The 26174-nt window shown below is 41.7% G+C and overlaps 2 protein-coding genes and 2 long non-coding RNA genes across 9 annotated transcripts in view; 1 reads left to right on the top strand and 3 right to left on the bottom strand.

Moving 5' to 3' along the window:
- LOC103887342 overlaps positions 1-14945 on the bottom strand; it is a 32794-nt gene extending 17849 nt beyond the window's left edge. The window contains exons 1-3 of one of the 2 annotated variants that reach the window (XR_002524188.2): positions 14860-14945; positions 7665-7765; positions 761-944 (exon numbers count right to left, since the gene is read on the bottom strand). This is a non-coding gene — a long non-coding RNA (uncharacterized LOC103887342). The remainder of the gene's footprint in view (positions 1-760; positions 945-7664; positions 7766-14859) is intronic. The other variant, XR_004177085.1, reaches the window with a different exon arrangement.
- LOC110744082 lies at positions 9464-13470 on the bottom strand. 2 transcript variants are annotated; one of them, XR_002524190.2, is made up of 4 exons: positions 12968-13470; positions 12325-12833; positions 12003-12102; positions 9464-11382 (listed from the first exon to the last, which is right to left on the bottom strand). It is a non-coding gene; the product is annotated as an uncharacterized LOC110744082 (long non-coding RNA). The 2 variants fall into 2 exon arrangements; XR_002524189.2 differs by having other exon boundaries at positions 12325-13470.
- Positions 13525-23320, top strand: C1QL3 (complement C1q like 3). Its single transcript, XM_003903424.5, has 2 exons — positions 13525-14922; positions 20613-23320. Exons 1-2 carry the CDS (start codon positions 14335-14337, stop codon positions 20790-20792), a joined length of 768 nt encoding a protein of 255 aa, XP_003903473.1. The 5' UTR covers positions 13525-14334; the 3' UTR covers positions 20793-23320.
- Positions 17941-26174, bottom strand: part of PTER (phosphotriesterase related) — an 81138-nt gene continuing 72904 nt past the window's right edge. For 3 of the 4 annotated variants that reach the window (XM_021943093.2, XM_021943091.2, XM_021943094.2), the window contains one exon: positions 21659-24259. In XM_021943093.2, the coding sequence (XP_021798785.1) occupies positions 24049-24259 (211 nt within the window). In that variant the 3' untranslated portion in view covers positions 21659-24048. Of the gene's footprint in view, positions 18588-21658; positions 24260-26174 lie in introns of those variants that run through there. The other variant, XM_021943095.2, reaches the window with a different exon arrangement.

Here is a 26174-nt window from a genome sequence, read left to right on the forward strand (position 1 = left end):
CACTGTGCCTGGCCCACTTATGGTTATTTAAATTCAACTTAATTAACATGAAATACAATATAAAATTCAGATTCTCTCTTGCAGTAGCTACATTTTAAGTGTTCAATAGCCACATGTGACCAGTGGGTAACTTATTGGACGGCATATATAGAACATTTCCCTTATCGTAGGAAGTTCTCTTGGACATGCTATAGGAGAAAGCTTAAATCCCCTCTTTTAGAGCCCCAACCTGGTTATATTTGTTAAGGTTCTTTCAGCTGTAAGCAACATAAACCTGCTCAAGGTAGATTTTTCTTCTTTTTTTAAGGTGGAATAGGAAGGTAGTGGTGGGCCTTATTGGGAGATATAAATACCCCACGAGATCAAAAGGACAGCTGGAAGAACCAAGGGCAGCTCTGATGACTTTGACAGCAGGCTCTTGTGGCCTTTCCTCTATGGAGCTGCCAGTGGTCTTCAGTTTCCATGTGTTTTTTTTTTTTTTTGAGAGAGTCTCACTCACTCCGCCACCCAGGATGGAGTGCAGTGGCATGATCTTGGCTCACTGCAACCTCCACCTCCTAGGCTCAAGCGATTTTCTTGCCTCAGCCTCCCTAGTAGCTGGGACTACAGGCGCCCGCCACCATGCCTGGCTAATTTTTGTGTTTTCAGTGGAGATGGGATTTTGCCATGTTGGCCAGGCTGGTCTAGAATTCCTGACCTCACAAGATCCACCCACCTCGGCCTCCCAAAGTGCTGGAATTATAGGCGTGAGCCACTGTACCTGGCTAAGTTTCCATGTCTTTTTGTTCCAAATCTCAAAAATCAGGAAAGAGAATCTGATCGGCCCACGTCGGGACAAGGGTTCACTTGGTCAAATGTGGCTGGTGAAAATGTGGCAACTGGGTCTTCAAGGACAGAGGACAACATGGTTACCGGTCGCCCATCCCAGTGTCTTCCCAATGAACCTGGAGAACAAGGAGTCACTCTGAGTGGGGCCACGACCTCCACAAGGATCCAGGGTACTAGATGAAGGTGTCCCTTTAGTGGCTAATCTAGACCCTTCATTGTACCATAAGAACTGCAAATGCTTTGATCTTAGCTTTACACAAACATGCTATTTCTTTTTACTCATTTGGAAAAAAACACTTATTGTGGCCTTGCTTGGTGTACAGGTGCTGGTATAGATGTTCTGAGACATATAAAAGGGAAGAAGATATGTTTTGTTGCAAATATATCCAACCCCTGAATACAGATTTTTTCTATCCAAAACTGAATAATTTGAGAACTGAAAGGAGGCTGGCTTCTTTGCTGATTCTTTCTTTAACAGACTTAAGAAATATTTTTATGATTTTGCTGCTTCATCATTATGAAAAACGAAATAAAACAAACAGCCCTCGAACCTGAGGCCCTCCCTTCAAAGAATCCCATTTACTTGAACAAGATCTTATTGCCAGAATCAGCGATGGCATTTATGTTATCCTCCCATAGCCCCAAATTTTCTGTTACTGAGAAAAATCCTATCATTTTTCACTTTCATGAATAGTTCATCCAAAAAGATTTTTCCAACTCCAATCGTGTACATTTTATTTAAGTCCATGAACATATCCTCAATCATCCCACTATCTCGGACTCTAGGATCGCAGCAAAATTCCTCCCAAAGACTCCAAGTCCCCTTAAAACAGGCTATCTACCACAAAGAGGCCAGTTCATTTCAGAGAACTCAGTATAAACTTTCTCCTACTTTAAATTTTAAAAGATTACAAATGTGAGGCCAGGCACGGTGGCTCACGCCTGTAATCCCAGCCCTTTGGGAGGCCGAAGTGGGTGGATCACGAGATCAGGAGATCGAGATCATCCTGGCCCACATGGTGAAACCCCGTCTCTACTAAAAAATACAAAAATCAGCTGGGTGTGGTGGCGGCGCCTGTATTCCAGGGTACTCAGGAGGCTAAGGCAAGAGAATCACTTGAACTGGGGAGGTGGAGGTTGCAGTGAGCCGAGATTGTGCCACTGCACTCTGGCCTTGAGACAGAGCAAGACTCTGTCAAAAAAAAAAAAAAAAAATTACACGTGAATAATTAAAATGATTGCATTTGTGGTTAAAAAATTAAATTACGAATGATTCCAAAATTAATAATTAGGAAACAAAGGGAGGAGTATATAAAGAGGATGATAGCCAAAATGAATCTCCTGGTTAACAAAACAGTGGAGATTTTAATTTGGAGTTGCCCACTCCCAGCCCTCCACTCAGAGCACACATCTATCAAGTTTCTGATGAGTAAAAACGACCATGGTTTCTCATGCCACCAGGGCGCTCATTAAAGATGACAGTAGATTTTGAGTTGGTGCAAGAAACTGGCACACAATAGCATGGCAGACTTCCACATTTCCTCTCATGCCTCCCTTCTGGTTATTTTCTGTATTTATTTCTCTCTTTCTTTCCTTCTTTTTTTTTTTTTTCTTTTTTGAGACAGAGGCTGCTGCTGTCATTCAGGCTGGAGTGCAGTGGTGCGATCTCAGCTCACTGCAACTCTGCCTCCTGGCTTCAAGTGATTCTCCTGCCTCAGCCTCCTGAGTAGCTGGTACTACAGGCACATGTCACCATGCCTGGCTAATTTGTATTTTTAGTAGAGATGGGATTTCACCATGTTGGCCAGGTTGGTCTCGAACTCCTGAGCTCAAGAGATCTGCCCACCTTGGCCTCCCAAAGCACTGGGATTACAGGCGTGTGCCACCATGCCTGGCTAATTTTTTGTATTTTTAGTAGAGATGGGGTTTTGCCATGTTGGCCAGGCTGGTCTCGAACTCTTGGTCTCAGGTGATCCACCCACCTTGGCCTCCCAAAGTACTGGGATTACAGGCGTGAGCCACCGCACCTGGCCTCCCTACTCATTATTTTTAATTGCACTGAAAAATAGTGTAACTGTTGTTTCAAAGAGCTTCCAATTTTTCAATCTTTCCATGACCATGACGGGATTCAAACAATGAACTTGAATATGCTGCCATGTTTGAAACTTGAGTTATTCTGAGAAAGCTTGTCTATAAAAGCCCTCAAATAAAGCAGCCAAATTATTTTTCTCTCTCATTTAGATTCTCCTTTACTAATATAAAGTACCCATATTTATTCTTGCATTTCTTTTTTTTGAGACGGGACTTGTCTGTCACCCAGGATGGAGTACAGTGGCACAATCGTAGCTCATTGCAGCCTCAACCTCCCAAACTCACGCAATCCTCCCACGTCAGCCTCCCAAGTAGTTGGGACTACAGTCACATGCCACTATGCCTGGTTAATTAAAAAAAAAAAAAATTCTGTAGCGACAGAGTCTCACTGTGTTATCCAGGCTGGTCTTGAACTCCTGGACTCACACTATCCTCTTGCCTCGATCTCCCAAAGTGCTGGGATTACAGGTATAAGCCACTATGCCTGGCACATGCCTGCATTTTTTTCTCCCTAGCTCCATTCTCTCTTGTATTATGTAAAAGTATTTACTTCCCCTGTTTGGACACGTAGTTTATTATTTTGTTAGAGCAGTTTGCCTGTTCTCTTTTAATGATGGAAGAGTGTTACCTTTTGAGCAGTTTTTGGTGCTGGGTGTTAATGCAACCATCACAGGGATGGCAGTACCTTCCACCGAACCCATTTCCAGTTCATTTGCATTGCACAATACACATTTCCATATTTGTGTCTAGATCTAAGAGGAGCTGAAGATCATTAAAATTCTTACTATACTGAATGCTCAAAAATCTTCAGAAGATGGCCGGGCGCGGTGGCTCACGCCTGTAATCCCAGCACAGGGAGGCTGAGGTGGGCGGATCATGAGGTCAGAAGATCGAGACCATCCTGGCTAACATGGTGAAACCCTGTCTCTACTAAAAAAGACAAAAAATTAGCCAGCTACTCCGCAGGCTGAGGCAGGAGAATGGTGTGAACCCTGGAGACAGAGCTTGCAGTGAGCCGAGATCGCGCCACTGCACTCCAGCCTGGGCGACACAGCCAGACTCCGTCTCAAAAAAAAAAAAAAAAAAAAAAAAAAAAACTCAGAAAGCTGGCTGTCCTTGGCATCACCGCGATGCCTTTTCCTTGCATATACTTGTCTGTATTTTGGAGATTTTGAGTAATTATGCAATGACTTACTATAGGGCAAATTAAGGAGTTACTGGGATTGAAATAAATATTCTAAGTTACAAATTAAATGTGAGGGGGAAATGGCTTTTATATTTGCAGTAAGTAGATCAGTGCTTGCAAATTCAAAGAGGGTGCATATAATTGTTAGTTTTTATTAGAGTAGTTCCCAGCGGTTATGAATATCATTATCAAATAGTGTTGACAATCATTTTCTGTTTTCAAAATTGAAGATTTCAGTGTGATTTTGTTAACTTCCTATTTGCTCAAGGTTGTGTTTTTATAATACAAGTAGTAACATTTTTATATCTATAGTAATTCATGGGTCAAAATATTGTAGGCATGACTTGGGAACAAATCTGCCAAATTGTTTAATTTTTTTTTTTTTTCTGTAGCTAGTCACACACATTTGACTGATCTTTTCAAATTACTTACTGAAAAGAAACAGAAATGTGGAATGTATTTGCATTCGTTCTAGCTGAGTTTCATCACTCCAGTGATAGCATTTACTGCACTTTTGCTTTTGATTTGAAAACGAGTTGTCACTCCTTCTGGTGGAGACTTCCGTCTCTGCTCTTCAATCTATCCCATCCATTCTGTTCTTGCTAATTGTGCATTTTCTTGGGGTAGTATTTGCCTGTTATTCAACATGTCAGCTTTCTTTGAATGAATTTCAAGGTGTTCTAGGAAATGGTGAACTGGGTAAGACTTGAACTGCTTTAGTTCCTCATTGAGAAGCATTTCTTTATTTTCTATAAAGCCACCTTTAATTAGTATCCATGATATTATTTTATATCCCTCACTTGATAAGTTCTTCCCAGAATTTTGTGATAGGAAAAAAGTCTCCCGTCTCATGAAAAACTGGAATGTTTATTTTAAAAAATCATAAGATAAAGGTAACTTGTAGTGTTTCCCTTTTTGCCTTGGCTATTGGGAAACTCAGACAGTATTTTTATTTCCTATATAGCATAGCACATATTGCTATGACATAGCACTTCTGGTACAATTCTTTCTTTTCCATGGCCATTCTTTCCGTCACATAACTATAGGTCTCTTATTTTTATTTAAAAAAAAAACAACCTATTTTATATGTCTAGGATATAGACAAAATACTTGTCCACAAACCTTAAAGAGATGAGGTGAAGAACCTCATAGAATATCCACTGAGGTACATAATTCAGGTGGTTCATATGGCCACCATCTTGGGCAGAAATCTGTGAGAAAGTCATGTTCTCTTCCAGTGACCACAGTGCAATTTCTGCTTCCACCACACACGGTGTGAGGCATTTTGAAAATACAATAGTTAAACAAATCTAATCATATATTGAAACTACTAGAACCAGTTCCGAATATCAGCGGATCTGCAAGCATCCCTTCCCATCGCACACAAGGTGTGACATCCAAGGCCCTAATACATTCTAAACTTCAACTCTTGTGCAGGTTATCTCTCTGTTCTTATCTTTACTTTTTTTGTAAAGAATTGACACTAAGCTGGTTCTTAATCTAACCTTTCTGGCAGAGTTGAAAGAGTGTCCAGTCCTTTAGGGAAGGTGGGTCATAGAAATGTCTAATTTTCAGTCCAGGATTGTTCACTACATCTACATTTGTTAAATGTATAGAATAGTCGGCAAGCTGGGCTGCTCATTCCCCATTCAGCCATTCAAATAAACGAACATGTTTTTAGCCCTAGTGAATGTGTCCTTAGTGCCCGGGCGTGGGAGAGAGGGCGGGGTTGGAGACTAGAGAATAAGAAACTTTGTATTTCTCTCAATAACAGGAAAAAGGAAGAGGTTATATGGCAAAAGGAGAATGAGGTAAGTGTTTCAGGAGGAGGCATTCAATGTGCTTGGGAGCACAGGGAAGAAAGATCCAGTGGTTGGCAGTTCGGGGCTAAGGGTGGAGAGATAGGGGAAGGAGGTGACTTTGCAACAGGGTCTTGAAAGAAGGTTAAGATCAGGAGGAGTGAGAGTGGGGCGTGGTAACTGACGTCTGTAATTGTAGCACTTTGGGAGGTGGAGGCCGGAGGATCACTTGAGGCCAGGAGCTTGAGACCAGCTTGGGTAACATAGTGAAACCTCATCTCTTAAAAAAAAAAAAAAAAAAAAAAAAAAAATTGCCTGGTGAAGAGGCAAGTACCTGTGGTTCCAGCTACTTGGGAGGCTGAGATGGGAGGATTGCCTGAACCTGGATGCTGGAGGCTGCAGTGAGCCATGATCATGCCACTGCATTCCAGCCTAGACTGCAAAATGAGACACTGTCTAAAAAATAAAAATGAAAGAGAGAGAGAGAGAGAGAGAGGAGGTGGGTTGAAAGAGTCAAGGGGGAAGGCAAAATGAGAAATGACAAGGCCATTTAAGGTGCGAATACCCGGTAACTGAACAATGGAGTAGAAGAGAAGGCCAGTTATGAAAATGAAACCTGGGAATTTAGAGAAGTTTTGCACCCATGGTGCGGGGCCTGGCACCACGGAGTCAGACTTTCTGACAACGTGGACCACAAGGAAGGATATCATTGTTTCTGAGCTGAGTGGGCACAGGCTGTGAGCAGTTGATAAAGGAAGATGACCACTGACACCTGTGTGAGACAGTGAGAAAGGCTGGAGGAAGGGAAATGGTCAGCAAAGTCCACTTCTTTTCTTCCATGCTTTAAATAAAATGGAATTAAATGTTACACATTAATGAGAAGACAATAGAATGGATATACCCAGAGAATTCATTCTAACCAGTGCAGTCAAACATTAGATTAAAGCATTGGATTAGGGCCGTCTGGCTCTTTCAGAATTTCTGAAGGAAAGCTTGATTGTGTAGTTTAGACTCAGTGCATGATTTTTTAAAAAAGTGTTTTATTTTTGGGACAGAGAGGGTCTCAATTTGTTGCCCAGGCTCGAGTGCAGTGACACCATCACAGCACCAGGCCTGGCTAATTGTTTATTTTATTTTTCATAGAGATGAAGTCTCCCTATGTTGCCCAGGCTGATCTCGAACTCCTGGACTCAAGTGACTCTCCCACCTTGGCCTCGCAAAGTGCCGGGATTACAAGCATGAGCCACCGTGCTTGGCCCAGTGCGTGATTTTTGTTGAGGACACTTCTCCTAAAATCCCTTTTAATTCGCTCTGATTTTTTTTTTCTCTTTTCTGTTCAAGAACTTTTACAAAAACTGCCACTGAGGTTGAATGCCACCCTCATTCCGGGGGAACATGGGCAGAGGGCCAGTCGGTTGTCTGTGTCATTACAGAACAATGTTCCTATGTACTGGGGCTTTGGACAAAAAGAAACCATCATGGGTACTCAATATCTGACCCTCATTATGTAGCCACTGAGACCCTCTGCTCACCTACAAAAACAAATTCTTAACAGTAAATGTAAAAGAAATAATATACATATGCATAATGGAAGGCATACACACAAATGTAAATACATAATGGATAATGGATATCCTATTGGATAATAGACATGTTCAGTTAATCCCCTAATGTAATTGATCGTTTTAACTTTTTTTCACAAAGGTGCCCACTGATAACAAAACAAAAACCAACCAACCAACCAAACAAACAAACCTTACCTCTGTCCTTGTCCCTGCAAAGTTGCTGCTTACTGGAATGGTTCAAACACTGCAGCAGCAGGCTGCTAAAACTCCCAGGATCATTAGCATCTTAGAAGCGGCTAGAATGGGGAGAAACATCTTAACTGCTGATATGTAATTAGACGGGCCTGTGTGAAAACATAGACACCTTTGTGGGTATTGGCAGGTGTAAGGATTTCTACTTGTACGTTGACTAATTCGGGAAAAACGAAAACTCCAAATTTCCATCTAAGTAGGACCAACTTTTATGGACTTTTTCCACTTTCCAGAGCCGGAGACTAAATTACTGATTAATGAATTAAAGCATGAATTATTACAGCTACTTTCAATGGGAAACACTGAGGGATACAATTACTTATATGGAACATACAGCCACTTACGATAGGTTACTTTTGTCTTCTCTCTTCTCCTCCTGCAACTTATTACAAATCTAAAATACCTTCACAGTTTACTCTCAGGATTATGGTTTCAAATTATATCTATTTTTACATGTTATAGAACTACCCCCAAGAGACTGCCTGCATTAGGGAAAAGCTGATATGTCTGTTTGCACATAAGTGCCCAAGGGGCACGGTATTTGTTTACAGGATGTGCTGCTCCTCGTTGAAGGTGACTTGCTGTGAAGCTACATTCACATAGGAATGGAGCTGAATACACTTTCTCTTGATGTTCATGTCTCCTCCGGCCTTATTACTTCAAGAGCCAGATTCAGATTCTAGAAGTATCAGTCGCTCTTGGCACGTCCTGGCTCTGTTGGGGGTTCTGATTTCAAAATGCATGATGCTTTAGGTTTTTTGAACAAAACAAAACAGTACAATAAGACAACTACGATTCTTATCACTGCCTGCCCGGTTGACAGCTTCTCACCTGACTTCCTATGATGTATCTTTTGTTTGAAAGTTCCCTGTAATCTAATGGCAGCTGCTTTTAGTTCTTTGAATTCACTTATTTTCCTTGTATGATGAGTTATCATGGCCATAGCTTAGGAGGACTTGCTAAGCTCTCAGATCTCATTCTTGGTAACTTTTCCTTTAATTCTACATCAAGTAAGTTCATACGGATTGAACATTCTACCCATGGCAGGTATAAAGTGTCACATCCATACTTGAGATTTCATCCTTCTCTTGACTGATAGAAGTATGGACCAATATGAAGCCATACATTGTACACTGAGTCTTATGTAACGTGCTGGTAACCATCTCCATTTGGCGGTTCAATAATTTTTGACAATACACCTGCCAAGCTAGCTTTCCAAATTGCCTTCTATGGAAAGTTTCGTGTTGAAAATTCCCTACAGTTGTGACTATGACTTAGGTGTCTTTCAGAGGGACTGCTCTTCTAGTTCATGTACAAAGCAGGGCTGGGCACAGTGGCTCACTCCTCTAATCCCAACACTTAGGGGAGACCGAGGCAGGTGGATAAGTTGAGGCCAGGAGTTCGAGACCAGGCTGGGCAACATTGCAAAACCCTGTCTCTACTTAAAAAAAATTATATATATACACAAAAATTAGCTGGTACGGGGGGTGCATGCCTGTAATCCCAGCTATTCAGGAGACTGAGGCATGAGAATCCCTTGAACCTGGGAGTCAGAGGTTGCAGTGAGCCGAGATTGTGCCACTGCACTCCATCCTGAGGGATGGAGTGGGACCCTGTGTCAAAAAAAATAAATAAATAAATAAAACAAACCCAAAAAAACAACAAACAACAAAACAAAGGTATGTTTGCTTCTTTGAGAATTGTTATCCACAGAAACGGTTCCTTAATAACGACCACAATAATTTTTAAATACACTTGCAACTTGTTGACTTGGGGAATTCCTAGAGGACAAAAAACGCGTTAATACATCCAACTAGGTCTTACATCTGAAAACTTGGGCTATCAAAGTACAATGAATTCAAATGACCTTGATATAAAACTTTGTCTTCTTACTTTGGAGAAGGGTAATGTGATCCTTGTTTTGAGTTTTGTTTTGCTTGATATTACAGGAGAGTACACCTCGGCAACTCTCCTAGAGAACTTTCGTGTTCCCGTCAGTTTTATCCAAGTCTATCATACTTACTGTTCATTTTATGCCACTTGTCTTAAGTCAGTCCCTTTGGTTTCAGCTTCCTTTACTAAGCCTTGCATTCTTCCATTCAATTCATAGGCATACACTACTCAGTAGTCCTACAATATGCTAAGTTGACAGTTGGCAGTTATTGGGCTCTTATTATAAATTGGGTACCATTGTAATTATACGCATTAACTCACTTAATCTTCACAACAACCCTATAATTTAGGTATTAGTGTTATTTCCACTTTACAGGAAAGGAAATTGAGCCTCTGGGAGATTAAGTAACTTTCACAGCTCCTAAATGAGGAAGCTAGGATTCAAATTAAGACCCATCTGATTCCAAAGCCATCAGGACATACGGCTTCCCTACATAACTCCAGGCAGACCCTTTCTAGTTAGAAATGTACAATTCTTCAGTCAAAGGAGTATATGTTCTGAAATGCAATTTGGAGACCACAAAATTAAAGATAAATAGTAGATCTAGTTCCAATTTTTTTTTTTTTTTGTATTTTTTATGTCTGATTCTCTAGACAGTCCTTGGGTTTGTTAATTTGTTTTATTTTTTTCCTGTTCTAAGAAATGCTATTTCTGCTTAAGTGCTGCTGGATTTGGAAATCATTTTCATGACTAAATATTTGTTTGCCTGGTAAGAGCCCAGCGTAGGGCTGTGCTGTCCGTAGATACTCAATAATGATTAATGGATGGCCGTGCACATCTGTGTGGGAGTTGTGTGCTTGGGATCTGCTCAGCTTTCTGAAAGCAACAGAAATGATGTGGGAAAGATGAAAATCACAGGATTGTGATCCAACTACGATCACGGCTTTCTGGATTGGACTTCATCGTCCGGAGGGTCTGCAAGGCCCAGGTACAGGTGGAACTGGGAGTAGGGAGCCTGGTGTTTACTTGAGAGACGGTTGGGAGATGCTGCAGAAATGAGATTCCAGGGCACACTTCCAAAATTCTTACCAAATATGAGAGAAAACTTGGTTCTTTAATGAGGACTGAAGAAAATCAAATATTTTTTTAATTGACACGTTTTCTATTATTATATACATATAAAGATGATGAGTAATATGCCATATCAGATGGTTTATCCAAACTGTCGGAACAAGAGCTGAAGCGTGAGTAACTTTGCAGAGAACCTTCTGGGAAATTCAAGCAGTAGAAAGTGGCAAAAACCAGCCATAAGTTCGTTTACTACCAAGTCGTCCTTGAAAATCATGAGGGAACCAAAATGTTCCCCCAAAGTGCACAGTGAGACACTTCTAGAGGAGAGGAAGGAGACCAAGAATTTAAATCTGCTTCACTACAAAGCCAAATATCCATGCGTTGCCCAGGCTTGTGCAGTTAATAGAAAGTCTGGGGTCAGCCATGTGGCCTGGGAGGGAATGTGCTTTCGTCATGAATGATGACTGCTGAGTGCCTTTCTAAATCTTAGCAGAGCTTTAAAATGTGAGGGCACTCACTTGCAAAATCAAACTTGCTTTGGCGTCAAAGTAGAAGGAGGAAATCCTCAGTTACTAGAACTAGTATGACCAGTCTCAGGCTGGGATGGGATGTATCCATATTGTGCAGAGGGGAGTGCAAGCAGCAAGCCCGCTGAATGGTGCTGATCCTCCTGGAAGCTCATTTCGGTCTCATCATCTGCATGAACAGAGGGTCCATTTCAACTGTAATATTTTATGAGCATTGATGAACATTTTATGAGCATTTGACTCTAATATATCTTAAGCATTAGTCAATGGGAAAACTCCACATAGCTTGAGGTTTTGATGAGAACTTCTCCATGAATCTCTACCTTTAAAAAACTCCTTTTGTGTCACCTACAGAACTCTTCGTAGCAATAGAGAGGCCTTATGAAATTTGATAATTTGGTGCATCAGAGTTTTAATACCCTACCCGCCCCCCCTTCCCCCCGCCAGTGCTGGCAGCAAACCTCACCATTTTGTCCTCCAAAAGGAAGGTGACTTTTAAGAAGCAATCCAGAGGGTGTTAGGAAAGTAAATATTGTGGCCAGGAAGAACTTATTATGTGTTTGCTGCTTAAAAATTTGAAAATAAGGCAGCTCATGTGAACGAAACTATTATGGAAATATGTGTACAATTATGCCCAAGCAATAGGCGCACATTTATAAAACCACTACCCTAAAATAAAAGTTAAAGGCTTGAGAAGTGGGAAGGACTGTTTTCCAATTCCAGGAGCAGTGTGGCTCTGTCAGTAACCAGGAGGTGGAGACCCCCACCCCACTGGGCCACACAGCACACCTCTTAGGGTTGATTCTCCCAGGCAAGGCTTGAAGGAGCTACTGACATTTCTCTTAAAAGAATCAATGAATCTTTGTTTCCTTCTGTCTGCTCATTTGACCTTATTTTGTTGTGAAACAGAGAAGAAGAAAAGAAAGAATTAAATTGGTGGGGGGCACTGGAGTAGGCTGGGGGGCGGGGAGGTTGAGGCACAGGGAGGAAAGGAGAAGTCCATGCTGTGACACCCGCAGACTAGATCACAGGCTGCTTGATCATCACCCAGGATGTTATTGTTTGCTTGCTGGAGTCTTATTTGTTCCTGCTTCTCATTTCACATTCTCACCCTGATGTAATAAGTCACCGTCTTCCCAGCCATCATCCTCGTATTGACAAGCAAATGTCACCTACGTTTGATTGACATCTGTTGCTCCTGAATGCAGAAGTATGATTTAGGAATCAATTCTACTTATTTATTTAAAGCCATTCTTGTGTGTCTTATGTATTTGTTGGTGGGATGACTTGCCTGATATCTACTGGGAGCTTTCCAGTAATATGATAAACCATCCTGTTCTTTCTGCAGCTCACCCACTGAGAATGGAGGCTCTTGTTTCTTGTATTTCTCCTATTTCTTCCCTCCCTCAATGTACATTTGGGAAATCCGCTATGGAGCTTATAAGGACTCTTTCCATATCCTAGGAAAAGACGTTGCCCAGCACTTGTGTAAATGCTCCTTGCTTGATCTTTTGACGCCATTTTGACAAGTGATTATTTCTCGTACATTTAGCGACTTTAAGTAAATGCAACTTCAGGTCCATTGGCAGTATCCCCTGAAAGATTGCTAGAACTGTAAGCCTGTAAGTAGAGTACATATGTATGCACTCACCACGGTGCAGCATTTGTAAAAAGGACCAACCCCCCCTCCCCCAGATGCGGTGGACATGTTCATTTTAAATCATTCAGAAATGTTATTTGGCTTTTCAACATACCTCGCTGTTCTTGGGGTAACATCTTATTCATTTAGAAGGCAGAGGAGGAAAACCATCAGGTTAAAAGAAAATCACATCTACCATCTGAAAAATTCTAAAAGGCCCTCCTTCTGTTAAAAGTGGCATTTTGAGAAACACCTGAAGCACTGATTGTAGAGGAGCCAGCAAAGAAACATTGTCAACTCAGCCACCCTCCTTTCAACCTTCACCTCCACCCTCCAACTGAGGCTGCTGGCAGTGGGGAAATCTGGGACTTAGGTGTGACCCTTGAGCCCTGAAAGCTGTCGCACAGCTGTCTCTCTCCCCCAGGTGGGTCCAGCAGGACCTGCCATCGCTTGGTTCAGCAAGGGAGTATTCAGAATCTCACTGTTCATCCATGTGCAGAGAGAGAAAAAAAGAGAGGCCGAAAAAAAAAATCCCACATTGTCAGAGTAATGCCAAACTCTCTCTGAGTGGGATGAGCAGAGCAGATGCTGCAATGAGATGCCAAAGCGGCTCCCCTTCCTCTGTGCCTTGGGTGCCTATAAATTGCTCCGGCGCGCGTTTGTCAGCCTCCTCTTCTCCTGGCAGGTGGTACCCAGGCAGAATTCTGCCTTCAGTCTCTCTCTCGCTCCGCTCCCGGCCGTGAGGCGCTCGCCGCTGCTCGCTCGCTCCTCCACCCCAGCCCCGAGCCTCGCCGAGCCTACAGTGCCCGCCGCCGCCGCCGCTGGGCGCACCCGGGGGACGCCCGGGCCCACGCGGGGCTTTAGGGTGCGCGTCTATTCGAGTTGTGGTGGTGGCAAAGGAGGAAGAGAGAAAGGAGGCAATTAAAAAAAAAAGGCAGCGGACGGGCGAACTGAGCGAGCGAAAGAAGAGGAGGAGGAGGCAGAAAAAGGCAACTTCAGACGGAAAGTTGGTGCGAACTGGCGCAGTCTGCAAAAACGGAAAAGTCGATCGCAGGCGGCGGCGGCATAAAAGTGTGAGCGGCCCGGGCGAGCGCAGGAGGCGGCGGCTGGCTCTGCCCTCCCGGTGGCCGCGCCGGAGCCCGCTGCAGCCACAGGTGCGAAGGAGCTCGCGGGAGGCGAGGGCGCCCCGCGCACCCCTCCCCCGACCCCCACCCCAGGCTCGGGACTTCGGCTCAAGTCACTGGGCGCCCGCGCTCCCTCCCCAGCCGCAGCCTCCGCGGGGGGAGCAGGAGTCGGCAGCAGCGGCCGGCGCGCGCCCGCCCAGGGGAGTTGGGGTTCGCAGGGGGTTGTTTTCGGCTCTGAAGAGGTCCCCGCCCAACCTTCAAAATTCTGTCCAAAAGCAGACAAGAGGATCGCCCCGCGCTGAGCCGGCTGGTGGGCAGCAGGAGGCGCCTGATCGCCGCCGGGGCGCTGGGGGTGGTGATGGTGCTGCTGCTGGTGATCCTCATCCCGGTGCTGGTGAGCTCGGCCGGCACGTCGGCGCACTACGAGATGCTGGGCACCTGCCGCATGGTCTGCGACCCCTACGGGGGCACCAAGGCGCCCAGCACCGCTGCCACGCCCGACCGCGGCCTCATGCAGTCCCTGCCCACCTTCATCCAGGGCCCCAAAGGCGAGGCCGGCCGACCCGGGAAGGCGGGTCCGCGCGGGCCCCCCGGAGAGCCCGGGCCGCCGGGCCCCATGGGGCCCCCGGGCGAGAAGGGCGAGCCGGGCCGCCAAGGCCTGCCGGGCCCGCCCGGGGCGCCCGGCCTGAACGCGGCCGGGGCCATCAGCGCCGCCACCTACAGCACGGTGCCCAAGATCGCCTTCTATGCCGGCCTCAAGCGGCAGCACGAAGGCTACGAGGTGCTCAAGTTCGACGACGTGGTCACCAACCTCGGAAACCACTACGACCCCACCACCGGCAAGTTCACCTGCTCCATCCCGGGCATCTACTTCTTCACCTACCACGTCCTGATGCGCGGAGGGGACGGCACCAGCATGTGGGCTGATCTCTGCAAAAACAACCAGGTGAACGCCAGCGGGCGGCGGGGAGGGCGGGGAGGGAGCGCGGGAAGGTGCGGGAGAGAGGGAGGAGACCCCGGAAATGGGGGTGGGAGCCCGAGGAGGAAGGGCGCGGCGGCCGGGCTTCCCGGAGCGACGGCGAGGGGGGACGCCGTCCCACGCTGGAGAGGCGGGGGTCGTGCGCGCAGGAGGGCGCCCAGCGGCCTGGAGAGGGCGGTTCCGGAGTCTGGGACCCTCGATCGGTGCGCGCGCCTGCGAGCGCAACCCTCGAGGGGCGGGAAGCCGGGAGCTGGGTCCCCGGGACAGCTCGTGCGCTGGTCGCTTACGGGCTTTCTGGGGAGTGGAGAGGGCTGGGGGAGTCCGGAATGGGCGTGGCAGGGTGACCGACTCGGGGGTGGTAGACAAAGGCCCGAGGGAGAAACAAGGGCCCCGAAGGAGTGAGTCCAAGCCGGGCGCAGCCACAACGGAGGAGCGACTGTGGGGCCCGCGGTCGCCAAGTCCTTGCGGCGTCCCAGGCCGTGAAACTCACATATAGTCAATTTCAAGGCGCAAACTCCAGTTTCGTTTTCAGCCAAAAAATAGCGGAGGGGAGAGGCAAGGCGTGCTGATAACAAAAAAAATAGTTGAGATTCGGGGGTTCATGCAGTGAAACACAGCGCGCAGCTAGACTCAGAACCCAAACTCTCTATGGAGTCAGAGGACGCTCGGGCAGGTGGCTTGCGGGGGCGACCGGTTCGAGCCCAGCCTCAAGTCTATCAGCCTCTGGACCAGCCGGCCAAGAGGATTTGATTCCCTGAGCCAGTCGGCGCCGCTGCAAGGGCTACGCATGGGTCTGCAGTATTCTGCTGGGGCCACTTTACTGTGGAGAAATTCGAGGTCATTGCAAAACCGAAGCTTGTTTGATCTTTTAGTCAGAGGAGGAAAATAATATTTGCAACTATCTAAAAGTGTAATGGGACCTTCTGTGCACGCTGAATCAGTAGCCACTGGGGCGAGGCCTTGCAGCCTGTAGCCTGCGGTTGGGGCTGAGTTTCTGGGTTTTAACTTTGCTTACTGAGTGGCATAGGGGATGGCCCGCGACCCTGGCATCGCCATCAAGAGACCTCCTCTCCTGCTGCAACTTTGACTTAAACGAGGTCTGTTGGGCTTTAGGTAACTTGCCCCCTGGACATTCAGAGATTCTTAGCTATCACCCAGGTTTCTGTTAAGCACCATTCAAGCAGGATTCGGAAGACCTAATTCAGGGTCAGAATTCTTTCAAAAGTGAAAGACCAAACAAAAAAAAAAAGATGTCCTAAATGCGTAAGAGAGAAAGGCAGAAAACGTCCTGTTCCCTACCCTATCCTACAAATAGCTAAGGGACCCTCAGCACACATAGAACAAAAAGAGGAAAAATGGCCACCAGGAGGCACTGACAGGGTTGTTTATTACAGTTGTTATGCATGAAAATAATATTAAGATAAATAAAAATTATTCACAGAGCAGTAAAACAGTTATAGGCAAATGGCTAAAACGGGCATGACTCACTGCACCAGAATGGAGCTATTGAATCACCCTCACAAAAAGGCTTATGAACAGCCCCTCAGCAGGCAGCCATGAGACACCCCTTTATTTGCAAATTGGCTCTCTTCTGACTCAAAGGTCAGGTCTGGAAAATACAATCGGGCTGAAGAGATGATTTTTAGAGGTATCAATTAAAACCAAATGATTCCAATTTTATCAGCAAATGTATAAAAATGCTCACATCTTTAAATATCTGGAAATTGCAATTGCATGAAAAAAGCAGGGATTAATACATTTAAATTAGTTTAAATGTTAACGTCTAGACTGCTGAGCCTGTGTATATTACACTGATTCCAAGAAAATAACACCAAGTAGGTGTTCTATGTGCATTTTGTTTTTAAAATGATTTCATTGTTTGGGGTGTAAAATCTTCCTTTGTATCATGCTAGCACACACATTCCATGAAGATCAGGAAAAAGAATAAGGTAAAACAGCTGACCTTATAATGCATAATGCTTTTCATTGGTAATATTAAGCTGCTGCTTCTGCAAAAGGTATGCAACAGGTAATTCAGAAAAATAAATCTATAGTGGTAAACAACATTGTTTTCTTAGTTCAGTGTGGACTATTTTGGAAAATGGTTACTACACTACTACCGTTAAGGAATTTTATCTCTAGACTAGAACTATTTTGTCAAGTCCAGTCTGCAGGCAGTTACAAATGAGAAATCTTATAAAATCTTTTCATTAATTTTAAATAACACTTCACTCTTTCTTTTCGATTATATTCTGGGTCTGATCACTTCTTAGAATGGCAGGCTCCCTCTCTGAGCTGACCTAATTTGTTTTCATAAAACAGAAACTCAGAGATCCATGTCAGCGTAACGTTCTATGGATTAAGTGGATTTTGAGAAGCACAAAAATTAAACTAAAAATTAAACTAAGAGAGAGAAATGCTTCTGGACCATAACCGTATGAGAGCCATTTTATTTATGCTTTGTGTAGAATGTAAGATCACAGATGGAAACATCAAAGACTGGTAAATTAACCTGATGTGCCACTTAACCTTTTGTTTATGATTCCACAGAAGTACAATGAAAATGAAATTATGAGAACATCCGTGGCAATTAATTAAATTACAAATGTCACCATAAATATTATCTCTAACGATAGATCCTCACTAATAAGATAATGCTAAAACTACACAACCTATTGCAGACACAGAAACATACCCCTAAAAGGACCGCAGCTCTCATACTCTCCATGAAGCCATCAACATAAATTTAATCCTACCATTTGTTGAAAGCCCATGACAGTGCATATTAAAGGTAAAAGTTCGACTCAAATAGCTTTACATTTGAAAGGAGGAAATCTCTTTAATGTTTGTAATCCTCTTAGCAGAAAACATGAAGAAAAATTGCTATTTGAATACAATCACTCTAATGCCACTATAATAAATAAGCCACTGTAATGAAAACTAAAACTGTTTCAGGGTTAAAAGCATAAAATAATTAAAGACCAGTTGGTACTCTTAAAAATTTATTAGTTATGGCACTGATGCACACGAAATATTTTTAAAAGGATGAGTGGTTTGTGGGTTGGTATTCACTTATTAGAGAGATCAATGACATGTCAAATTAATAATCTTTTTAGGGTTAAAGAAATATGAACTAAAGATAAAGCAGAATCTAAACAGTTATCTTGTAATAAGAAAAGATATTAGAGTAAATTTAGGTAGAAATCGGTTGATTGCGCTGAAGAAAGGATGGATTGTATTCCCAGACAGAATGGTGAAATCAGTGTACATTTAGGAATCTGGAAATAGCCTCCAGAGTGAACACATTACCTTCCTCAATAGTTTGATGGCTTGAAAGAATTGTTGAAGTCACTGAGCTGGATACTAGAGCTTGAAATTTCAAGTCCTGTTATATCTTTAGAGTATGATCAGGTGAGCAGGCATACCAAAATCATGCCAAGTACACTGGAGTATGGCAATTATTTATTTGGGACAGTCTTATGGTACAGTATAGGTTAAAATCTTAGAGAATTACCTTCATTAAAGAGCAACCACACTGGCTTGATCCAACAAAGGTGGTGGAAACTGTGAGGGTAACCTTTCAGTCTGTGCAATCACTCTAATGCATTCGTAGGTTTTTGTGGTTACACCTGCTGAATGAAAATGGTGATGTTTACTTGGTTTTGTGGTTACACCCTGGAGAATAAAAATGGCATTATATTTTTAAAAGGATTATTGTGTCTAAATCACATAATTTTAGTATGTCCTGTTTCTCCAATACCTTCATGTAGAAAACCATGTTAAAGCCCAATAACCATAGAATATGTCCTAAACACCCAAAGCACTGAATAAAATGTGTCTGGTTTTTAGTAATAGCTGAGGAGTATATTATGGGTTGATAACTAATGTATTACTAATATAGCTTATTAATATTTTGTTTTTAAATTTTTTCACCCATTAAAAATCCACAGATGAGAAAAAACACAAGTCATAATACCAATATCCTTCTTGTAGATTTGTTTCCCTGGGAATTAATGGGTAGATGAAATAAATGAATCAAAGCATTCAACTCCTACAAACTCATGATTAATTTTTAGAAAATACTATGAAGTCAAACTGCATTATTATTTAATGGTCAAAACGGACCACTTTACTAAATTGGCATATACTTTGGAGTCAAGGCTTCCAAGCATAATTACATGGTATATTGCTTTCATTATATTAGTGCCTGTTAGTACAGTGCTAAGCAATTCTAAATCCTTTAGGTCATTTTCTCCTTTTGCTATATGATACCCAGAAAGACATTTTAAAGATACTACTCAAATGACTTTACAGGTTCAGCAGTGTTAAAGAGCCTTCTCCTTTTTTTAACGTTTCAGCATTAATGTGAGAACATATCACATGAAAATTTAATTGGAAAACCCATCATTTAAATTTTGGAAATTCTGAACTTCTGTCTCATTTCTCTCATTTTTCCAAGTGATAAAATCCAGCATATTGTACCCCAAATCATGCATTATTACATAGTGCAGGTTTACAAAACCACTAAATCACTTGCTATGTTATTCAGGGAAATATCATTATAGTGGAATAGAAATGAAACAAGCCACAAAGTAGTTGCTTTACTGAAATAAATCAAATCTAAGTCTGCCTGTTGAAAGATTTTCCAAGGCAGAATCAAAATATATCTAAATGAACATGAAGCCTAATTTGAGCTAAGGATCTGACAGAATGTCCACAATGCATGAGATAAGCAATTTGACTGTTTGTAAATGTCTATCAACTCACTAATGAGATCACAGGCTTACCATGGGCAGATTATAAGCAGCCTCTGTCCTCAAATCAAGCCACATATTTAGAATCTCCAAAGTGTAAGTGGATATTCAATGAAATCATTCAAAAATTCTTGAAACGTGAGAGGCCTCAGAACATGAAAATTTAGTCCCTTCTTTAAGTTTTAGATATGTTGAGGTTAAATTGTTGATTTAAATGCACATGTCATAGTTAAGTAATAAAAAGACACGATGGAAAAAGGAGCTCTGAAAACTTGGGTGATATAATCAAAGACGTGTAAATGAGCTTCTGAAGCAGCCTGGTAAAGGGGGCTTTACATGAATTAGATTTGGAAAGCCCTAAATCAAAAGACTTTTTCTTTTTTTTCTTTGTAAGTAGTAGAGGAGTTGGTATTTTCCTGGGTATTTTTAGCTATTACATACCTCAGTTTTCTAATAATTGTGGTGAACAGCTGAACTTAAGACTTGAACTTCTGTACTCATAAACAGCTGATTAGAATATTGCTATTTGGCTTAAACTAAAACGCAAAAAAATACTATTAGTTTCATTTCAAAATGTGATTGGGCATAGGGATTGAAGGCGTTAGAAAAACAAGTGATACAGGAAGATGACAAATTGTATGCATAGTTTAGAATGTGGAGTTAGAGAAGACTGCCAGAATCGTCCCCACTGAAGCACTATTTTGTCCCTTTCTGTCCTCCTCCTCACCAATGTAGCTGAAACTGCCACAGCACTATTCTCATAAAGCTCTGAGGTCAACAGGGACTTTCCTACGCTAAATTCTGTGCTATGGCAGCAAGTCAGCTTGTGATGCTGCATGAATGGCAAAAAGAAAACTTGAGAATTCTCATTTACGCATCCTAATTCTTGTCTGTTTCACATAGGTGCGTGCTAGTGCAATTGCCCAGGATGCTGATCAGAATTACGACTATGCCAGTAACAGTGTGGTTCTTCATTTGGAGCCGGGAGACGAAGTGTATATCAAATTAGATGGCGGGAAAGCCCATGGAGGGAACAACAACAAATACAGCACGTTTTCTGGATTTATTATTTACGCTGACTGATAATGCAGAGACTAAGCTTATCATTCTGAGTTTGAACACTGGATGCGTATGGCTAACGTCAGTGAATCAAGGATCCCAGGGGATGCCAATGGCAGGGCACCTCGGTTGTGTATATGTGGGGAAATCAAATGCTACCTGACTCACATCTGTATCACTCAGAAACATTATGTAAAAAATATCAAAGCAAGATAAGCAGATGTGTGATCCACTACCGCCAAAGCAAATACTCCTTATCGTTAGTGTCCATGTGAATGAAGTCCTATATAGATCACAAATTTTTATAGACAAATCTAAGACATTGAATTATTTCTTCAATATATATGATACTTTGGTGTACTGTGATCTTGCTGCTTTTATCCATATGTCGGCTTTGGTTCTTGTGAGTTTACCTGCTTATTATGATACTTGGAGTCCATTCATAGCGTGGGGAAGAATGATTTTTACCCTGCAGGAGAAGGTCTGATTGAAATAATGCTGCTTGTCCCCAAAGAAATTGTTTGCCTTGTACTCTTGTTAACTTTAGAGCTAGACCTGGGAATGATTCTACTTCAAGCCTTAACCTGGAATTTTCTGGATTTGAGGGAATTCCCAAGCCTATGATCATTTTCACATTTTCTTTTTCTTATATGAATTTTCTTTTCTCTCTTTTCTGGTGATAGTCTTTAAAAATAGAGATTGACAGTGTATCATAGGATTACCCTCTAAGTGTGAAAATGTGTAATTATGTACGGTATTTAGAAAAAGCCCTTATGTGTCCATTTTGTCAACTGAATACATTTAGATTCACTGGGAAAGTCAGAGAAATTTATTCTTTAGTATCAAATCAAGCCGAGGCTTTTGCCATCTTTGGAACAAAAGATTATTCATAACCCAATGCACAAAGGTTTAATTTGAGCTGCTGCATACGTCACCAAGGGGACACTAGGTGAGGCCTTCAAACGGTTACTACAAGTCTGTGGCCTGAGGTTATTTCAAAATTAACAATTTCACATATAACCAATATGACAACAGTGTTTATATTTTATACAAATATCTGCTAAACATGCATACATATACTCACACACACATATATATGTTAGATGAAATGTTTTATATACATATAAAACATATACATATAAAACATATATATATGGCTTTATTCCATAGGGCACAGTGGCTGTATAGCCTCAAAATTTTAATATAAAGAAGCATATGCATATATACACACACAAACATGCATAAATTATTTAAGTTATTTTGGGTTAAAATATATTTTGAATGACAATATATGGAGTAGCAAAAACAGTTAAAACAACTTGTCTTTAAGAGTTATCTAGAAAATTAATTGTATTAGGTAAAAATGCCCTTTATTTTACAGGTCTGTAAGTTAAGGCTATGGTTGTTGTATTACCATATGCCAATCAATACTTTAACTGCATTCTGTGACAGATTGTTAATATGAGGACTGCAGACACCAAGTGGCTCTCCTTTGCAGTGTTTATGAATTATACGCATTTGAGCTATCAATTTTTTTTCTTTTTTCTCAGGTGGACTGAAGCTGACAGTACAGTAGATTTGGAGAGTAATACAAATCTTTTCTTGCTGGTTAGAACACACTGCCAAAAGCCATCTCTTTCATCTAAGGAAAAGATTAAAAATGCATGTTGATATCTCCTAACTATCACACAACTTCCACTATTACAATGAAAAATCTGTTCCCCTTTCATTGCCTTTGAAAACTCTTTGACAAGTAGATTTCAAAAACAGAAATTTTAAAAATTTGCTTCCTTTACTGGTGAAGGACACTTGCATTTTTTTTTATTTAAAGGAATTAATTTGTTCTCCTGGCTCATTCCTCTTTGTTACTTTCTGTTCCAATACACAGAAAGCTTGAACATCTCTGATCAGCCAAAATATCTTTTATTTAGCAAAGCTCAACTTCCCAAGAGTTATGCATGGTGTGCCTATCTGAAGGTGCTGTTAGCTCTGTTGAAATGCCTGCGTCTGAGTAACTGTCATGATTTTTATGATTAAAAACAAACTTTTCATCAAGAATAAGGACAAATTCTAATTGGCCTTTGTGATATGTAAGATAACTCATAAATGAATCACAATGGATTTTATTTCGAATTAACTATATATTTATCAAAGAGGAATTGGCAGCAAGGGTTTGGAGAATATTTTTAGGTGCCAAATAGCATAGTGAAGATTCAACCAAAAGATGAATTTATAAGCAGCAGTGGCCATCACCTAAGTGTTTTAACTAAGAGTTTTAAAAAATGCTTTATTTACACAAAATATCAGGGCTGGATACCTTTTAAAGAGGAGGCTCTAGTATCAGGCTGTCATTTCCAATAGATCTGACCTTTTCTTCAGATAAATAAGCATTATTTTCTCTGTTTAGGTCCAAGGAAAAACACAAGGTAAAGGAAATAAAGGGAATATATATAAGGCAAACATTTCTCCTTTTTTTTGCATTATATCTTATCAGTTAATTAAATTGTGGCCTTTGTTATTATAAATGTAATGATTCATTAAACTATATTATGTAATATATTTTGACTTTTATGATTGAATTTTTATAATTCAGTAGTGTTATGTGTTCTTATACAAAGGTTGCAAAACAGCAAAATTTACGGCAAAAATAGATACCAGAAAGCCAAAGATATCAAAACCATTTTATTAGAAGAATATATAGATAGGTGGACAGCATCAAATTAACCTTTCAAAATATTTTTATCATTGTGAATTGGTAATCGTATTACAGTCAGTATCCTTTGGGGAAAAAGTCTCAAAATTTAACTTCCCTTGTTGAATAAGCTATTTTAAAGTGCCATATTATTCATTAAGCATTAATTAAAGAACAGCAGGATAATTAGTAGGATCATCAATATTACAAGAAACATTAGATCGCTCAAGAAGGGAATAATTCAACTAGAAACACTTTACATTTTCTGAAGTAGTGCAGCTGGTAGATTAGGGAGAAAAACAACAACTCAGCTTAGGGGATATAGACTTTAAATCATTGTTTTGAAATAGGTACTTCTGTATTTATTTTGTTAAGGCAAAATAATAGGGCTCTATTAGGCTGAGTAACTCCCTAGAGGCACAGGTGTACTAGCTGGTCTCAGAGAAGGCAAACCCTCCTACTTCTCGTCAGAAGGAAATGATCCGTCATTAGTCCTAGGTAACTGATTAATAGCTCTCAGTGGACTGGAAATCGCTGAATGTTCTCCGCCAGTTTTACACGCAAGGTGCGAATTCATAAGCAACCATCCTATTTGAAAGTTAGCCATTGCTTAGGGTTCTCTATTAGAATCTTATCGAGCACATTCTCAGTTATACCTCTCAGTAACATTTTAGGAACAACGTTGGTGAGTATATGAGAATAGCCATGACCTCCATATTTCATCAGCCGGGTTTTCGTATGTATGTCATGTGCTACCAGAATTCGATCTTCATAGCCCTCCTCCACCAGGAGACGCACCCTGTGAAAAACGTTAACTCATTAGATGTCATTTGTCTTTCATTTTCGCTTTTCAGGGTGCTTTTGACTTTTTACTCATTAACCTATTGTGCTTATCGTAAAGATACTGCCTTCTACCGTGGCGTGTGTACTGAGAGAACTTTAATAAATATTGTGTGGTGATGATAAAAATATTGCTGCATCCTAGCAGGAACATATCCTTATTCCATGCACACAGAAATTTCTAACCCGTGATATTTATGACAACGCCTGGCAATACCGCATTAAAGATAGCTTCTAATAGGATGTGCCAGTTTGGATGAATGACCACTTTGGCATTTCGCTAAATAACTTTGTTCTGGATTTGTATTCAGCAGTCCTCTCTCAAATGCCTCTCTCTGTGGGCCCATTTTTCAGATCTCATTCTTGCTCTCTCCTTTTATCTAGCAAATCAGTATCAAGGACTATTTGTGATTAAAATAGGGAAACAAAAGGAATCTCACTACAAGTAAAATATTCTGAGAGCAAAATCAGTGGATCTGCAAGTGAGGGGCATTTGGTAAGCTACAAAGTCACTGAAAAAAGGTTGGTCAGTATTTTAACCATTTGTCCCTTTGAAGTCTATGGGAATTTTGATTTAGTTGTGGTCTCTGAGGACTGGATTCAACTGACCAATACAAATGTATTCCGTCTTCTTTCCATGTCAGCAAGATTGCTAAAATAATAAGCTATTCCTTTAAATTTGTAGTCAGTGGACTAAAGAACAGCTCCCTGACTATTCTCTAAAAATGAAATCCTCTTTGCTGTGTGAAATGCTGGAATCTGTAGTGTGAGTCACCTCCTGACAGCTACCATCTGTACGTGTCTGGACTCTGGGCAGTGTCTGTCGTGACTTCCATGGGGCTTTGATGGCGGAAGATGCCACTCGCAGACAATGGCTCTTCTCTGGGATTCTCTGAATAGTTTTTTCAGCGTTTAGGTTCTAAAGTGGATCTAGACGGATGGACAGTGCCTTCCCCCAGAGGCTGATTATTTGAAAGGTATCTTTTTTGTTTCAAAAGCATTTCTTGGTGTCCTAGTACATGAGTCATATTTAATTACTACAGTGAGCAAAACGTGGGGCACTACACACACACACACAAACTCAGGCACAAAGCCCTGCCCTCCGAGAACATATATTTTAAAATAAGTGATAATGGAAGAATAGACTTTGTATCTGCAGGTCAAAGGAATGCAAGCACCAGCAGAGAAGAGCCATGCCTGTCCTGTAAGCGCATGGAACGACTTTTGTGCCACTACAATTTTTTGCCTCATTGAAATGTGTATAATATCCTAAAGTTCTGATCTGCAGTTACTTTTGGAACACACTCAGTTTAGGGGAATTATCTAAGATAAGTTATATGATCACATAAAAACAAAAAAAACCAAAAAAAAACAAAAAAAAAAAAAACAAAGAGAAAGATTTGACAGAATGCATACACAATGCTGAACCTTAGTGTGACAAACCTTGATCCACAACTGCAAAGAAGTATCACGGTATAGGAGGTTTCAGGAAACACTTTCTCCCTGATATTTCCTGGGCATTTTCCAAAATTTTTGCCTACGTTTCTTATCTGAGAAATAGAATTTCTCATACTACAAAGGCAGATTGTGTGGATAAAGAAATTCCTCTAAGATGTCTTGTGTCAGACCTTGATGTTACCAAACAGTGAAGTAGAATGAAAGAGCACAGAGGACAACATACTCCTACTTCAGACCGGGAATCCTTAGAGCCCGTCAAGTCAAGAATCTGGAGACTCCTTATCTCAGGAGAAAGATAACGTTATGGCTCTGGACACACAATTATATCCTGACCATCCAGAAAACCTGCCCCGTCCTGCTTACACTAAAAGATCATCTCTCCTGTTGTGCCATTTTATGGAAGAACAGGAATTACA

Source organism: Papio anubis, chromosome 11, assembly GCF_008728515.1.
Source record: "Papio anubis isolate 15944 chromosome 11, Panubis1.0, whole genome shotgun sequence".
Lineage (NCBI taxonomy): Eukaryota > Metazoa > Chordata > Mammalia > Primates > Cercopithecidae > Papio > Papio anubis.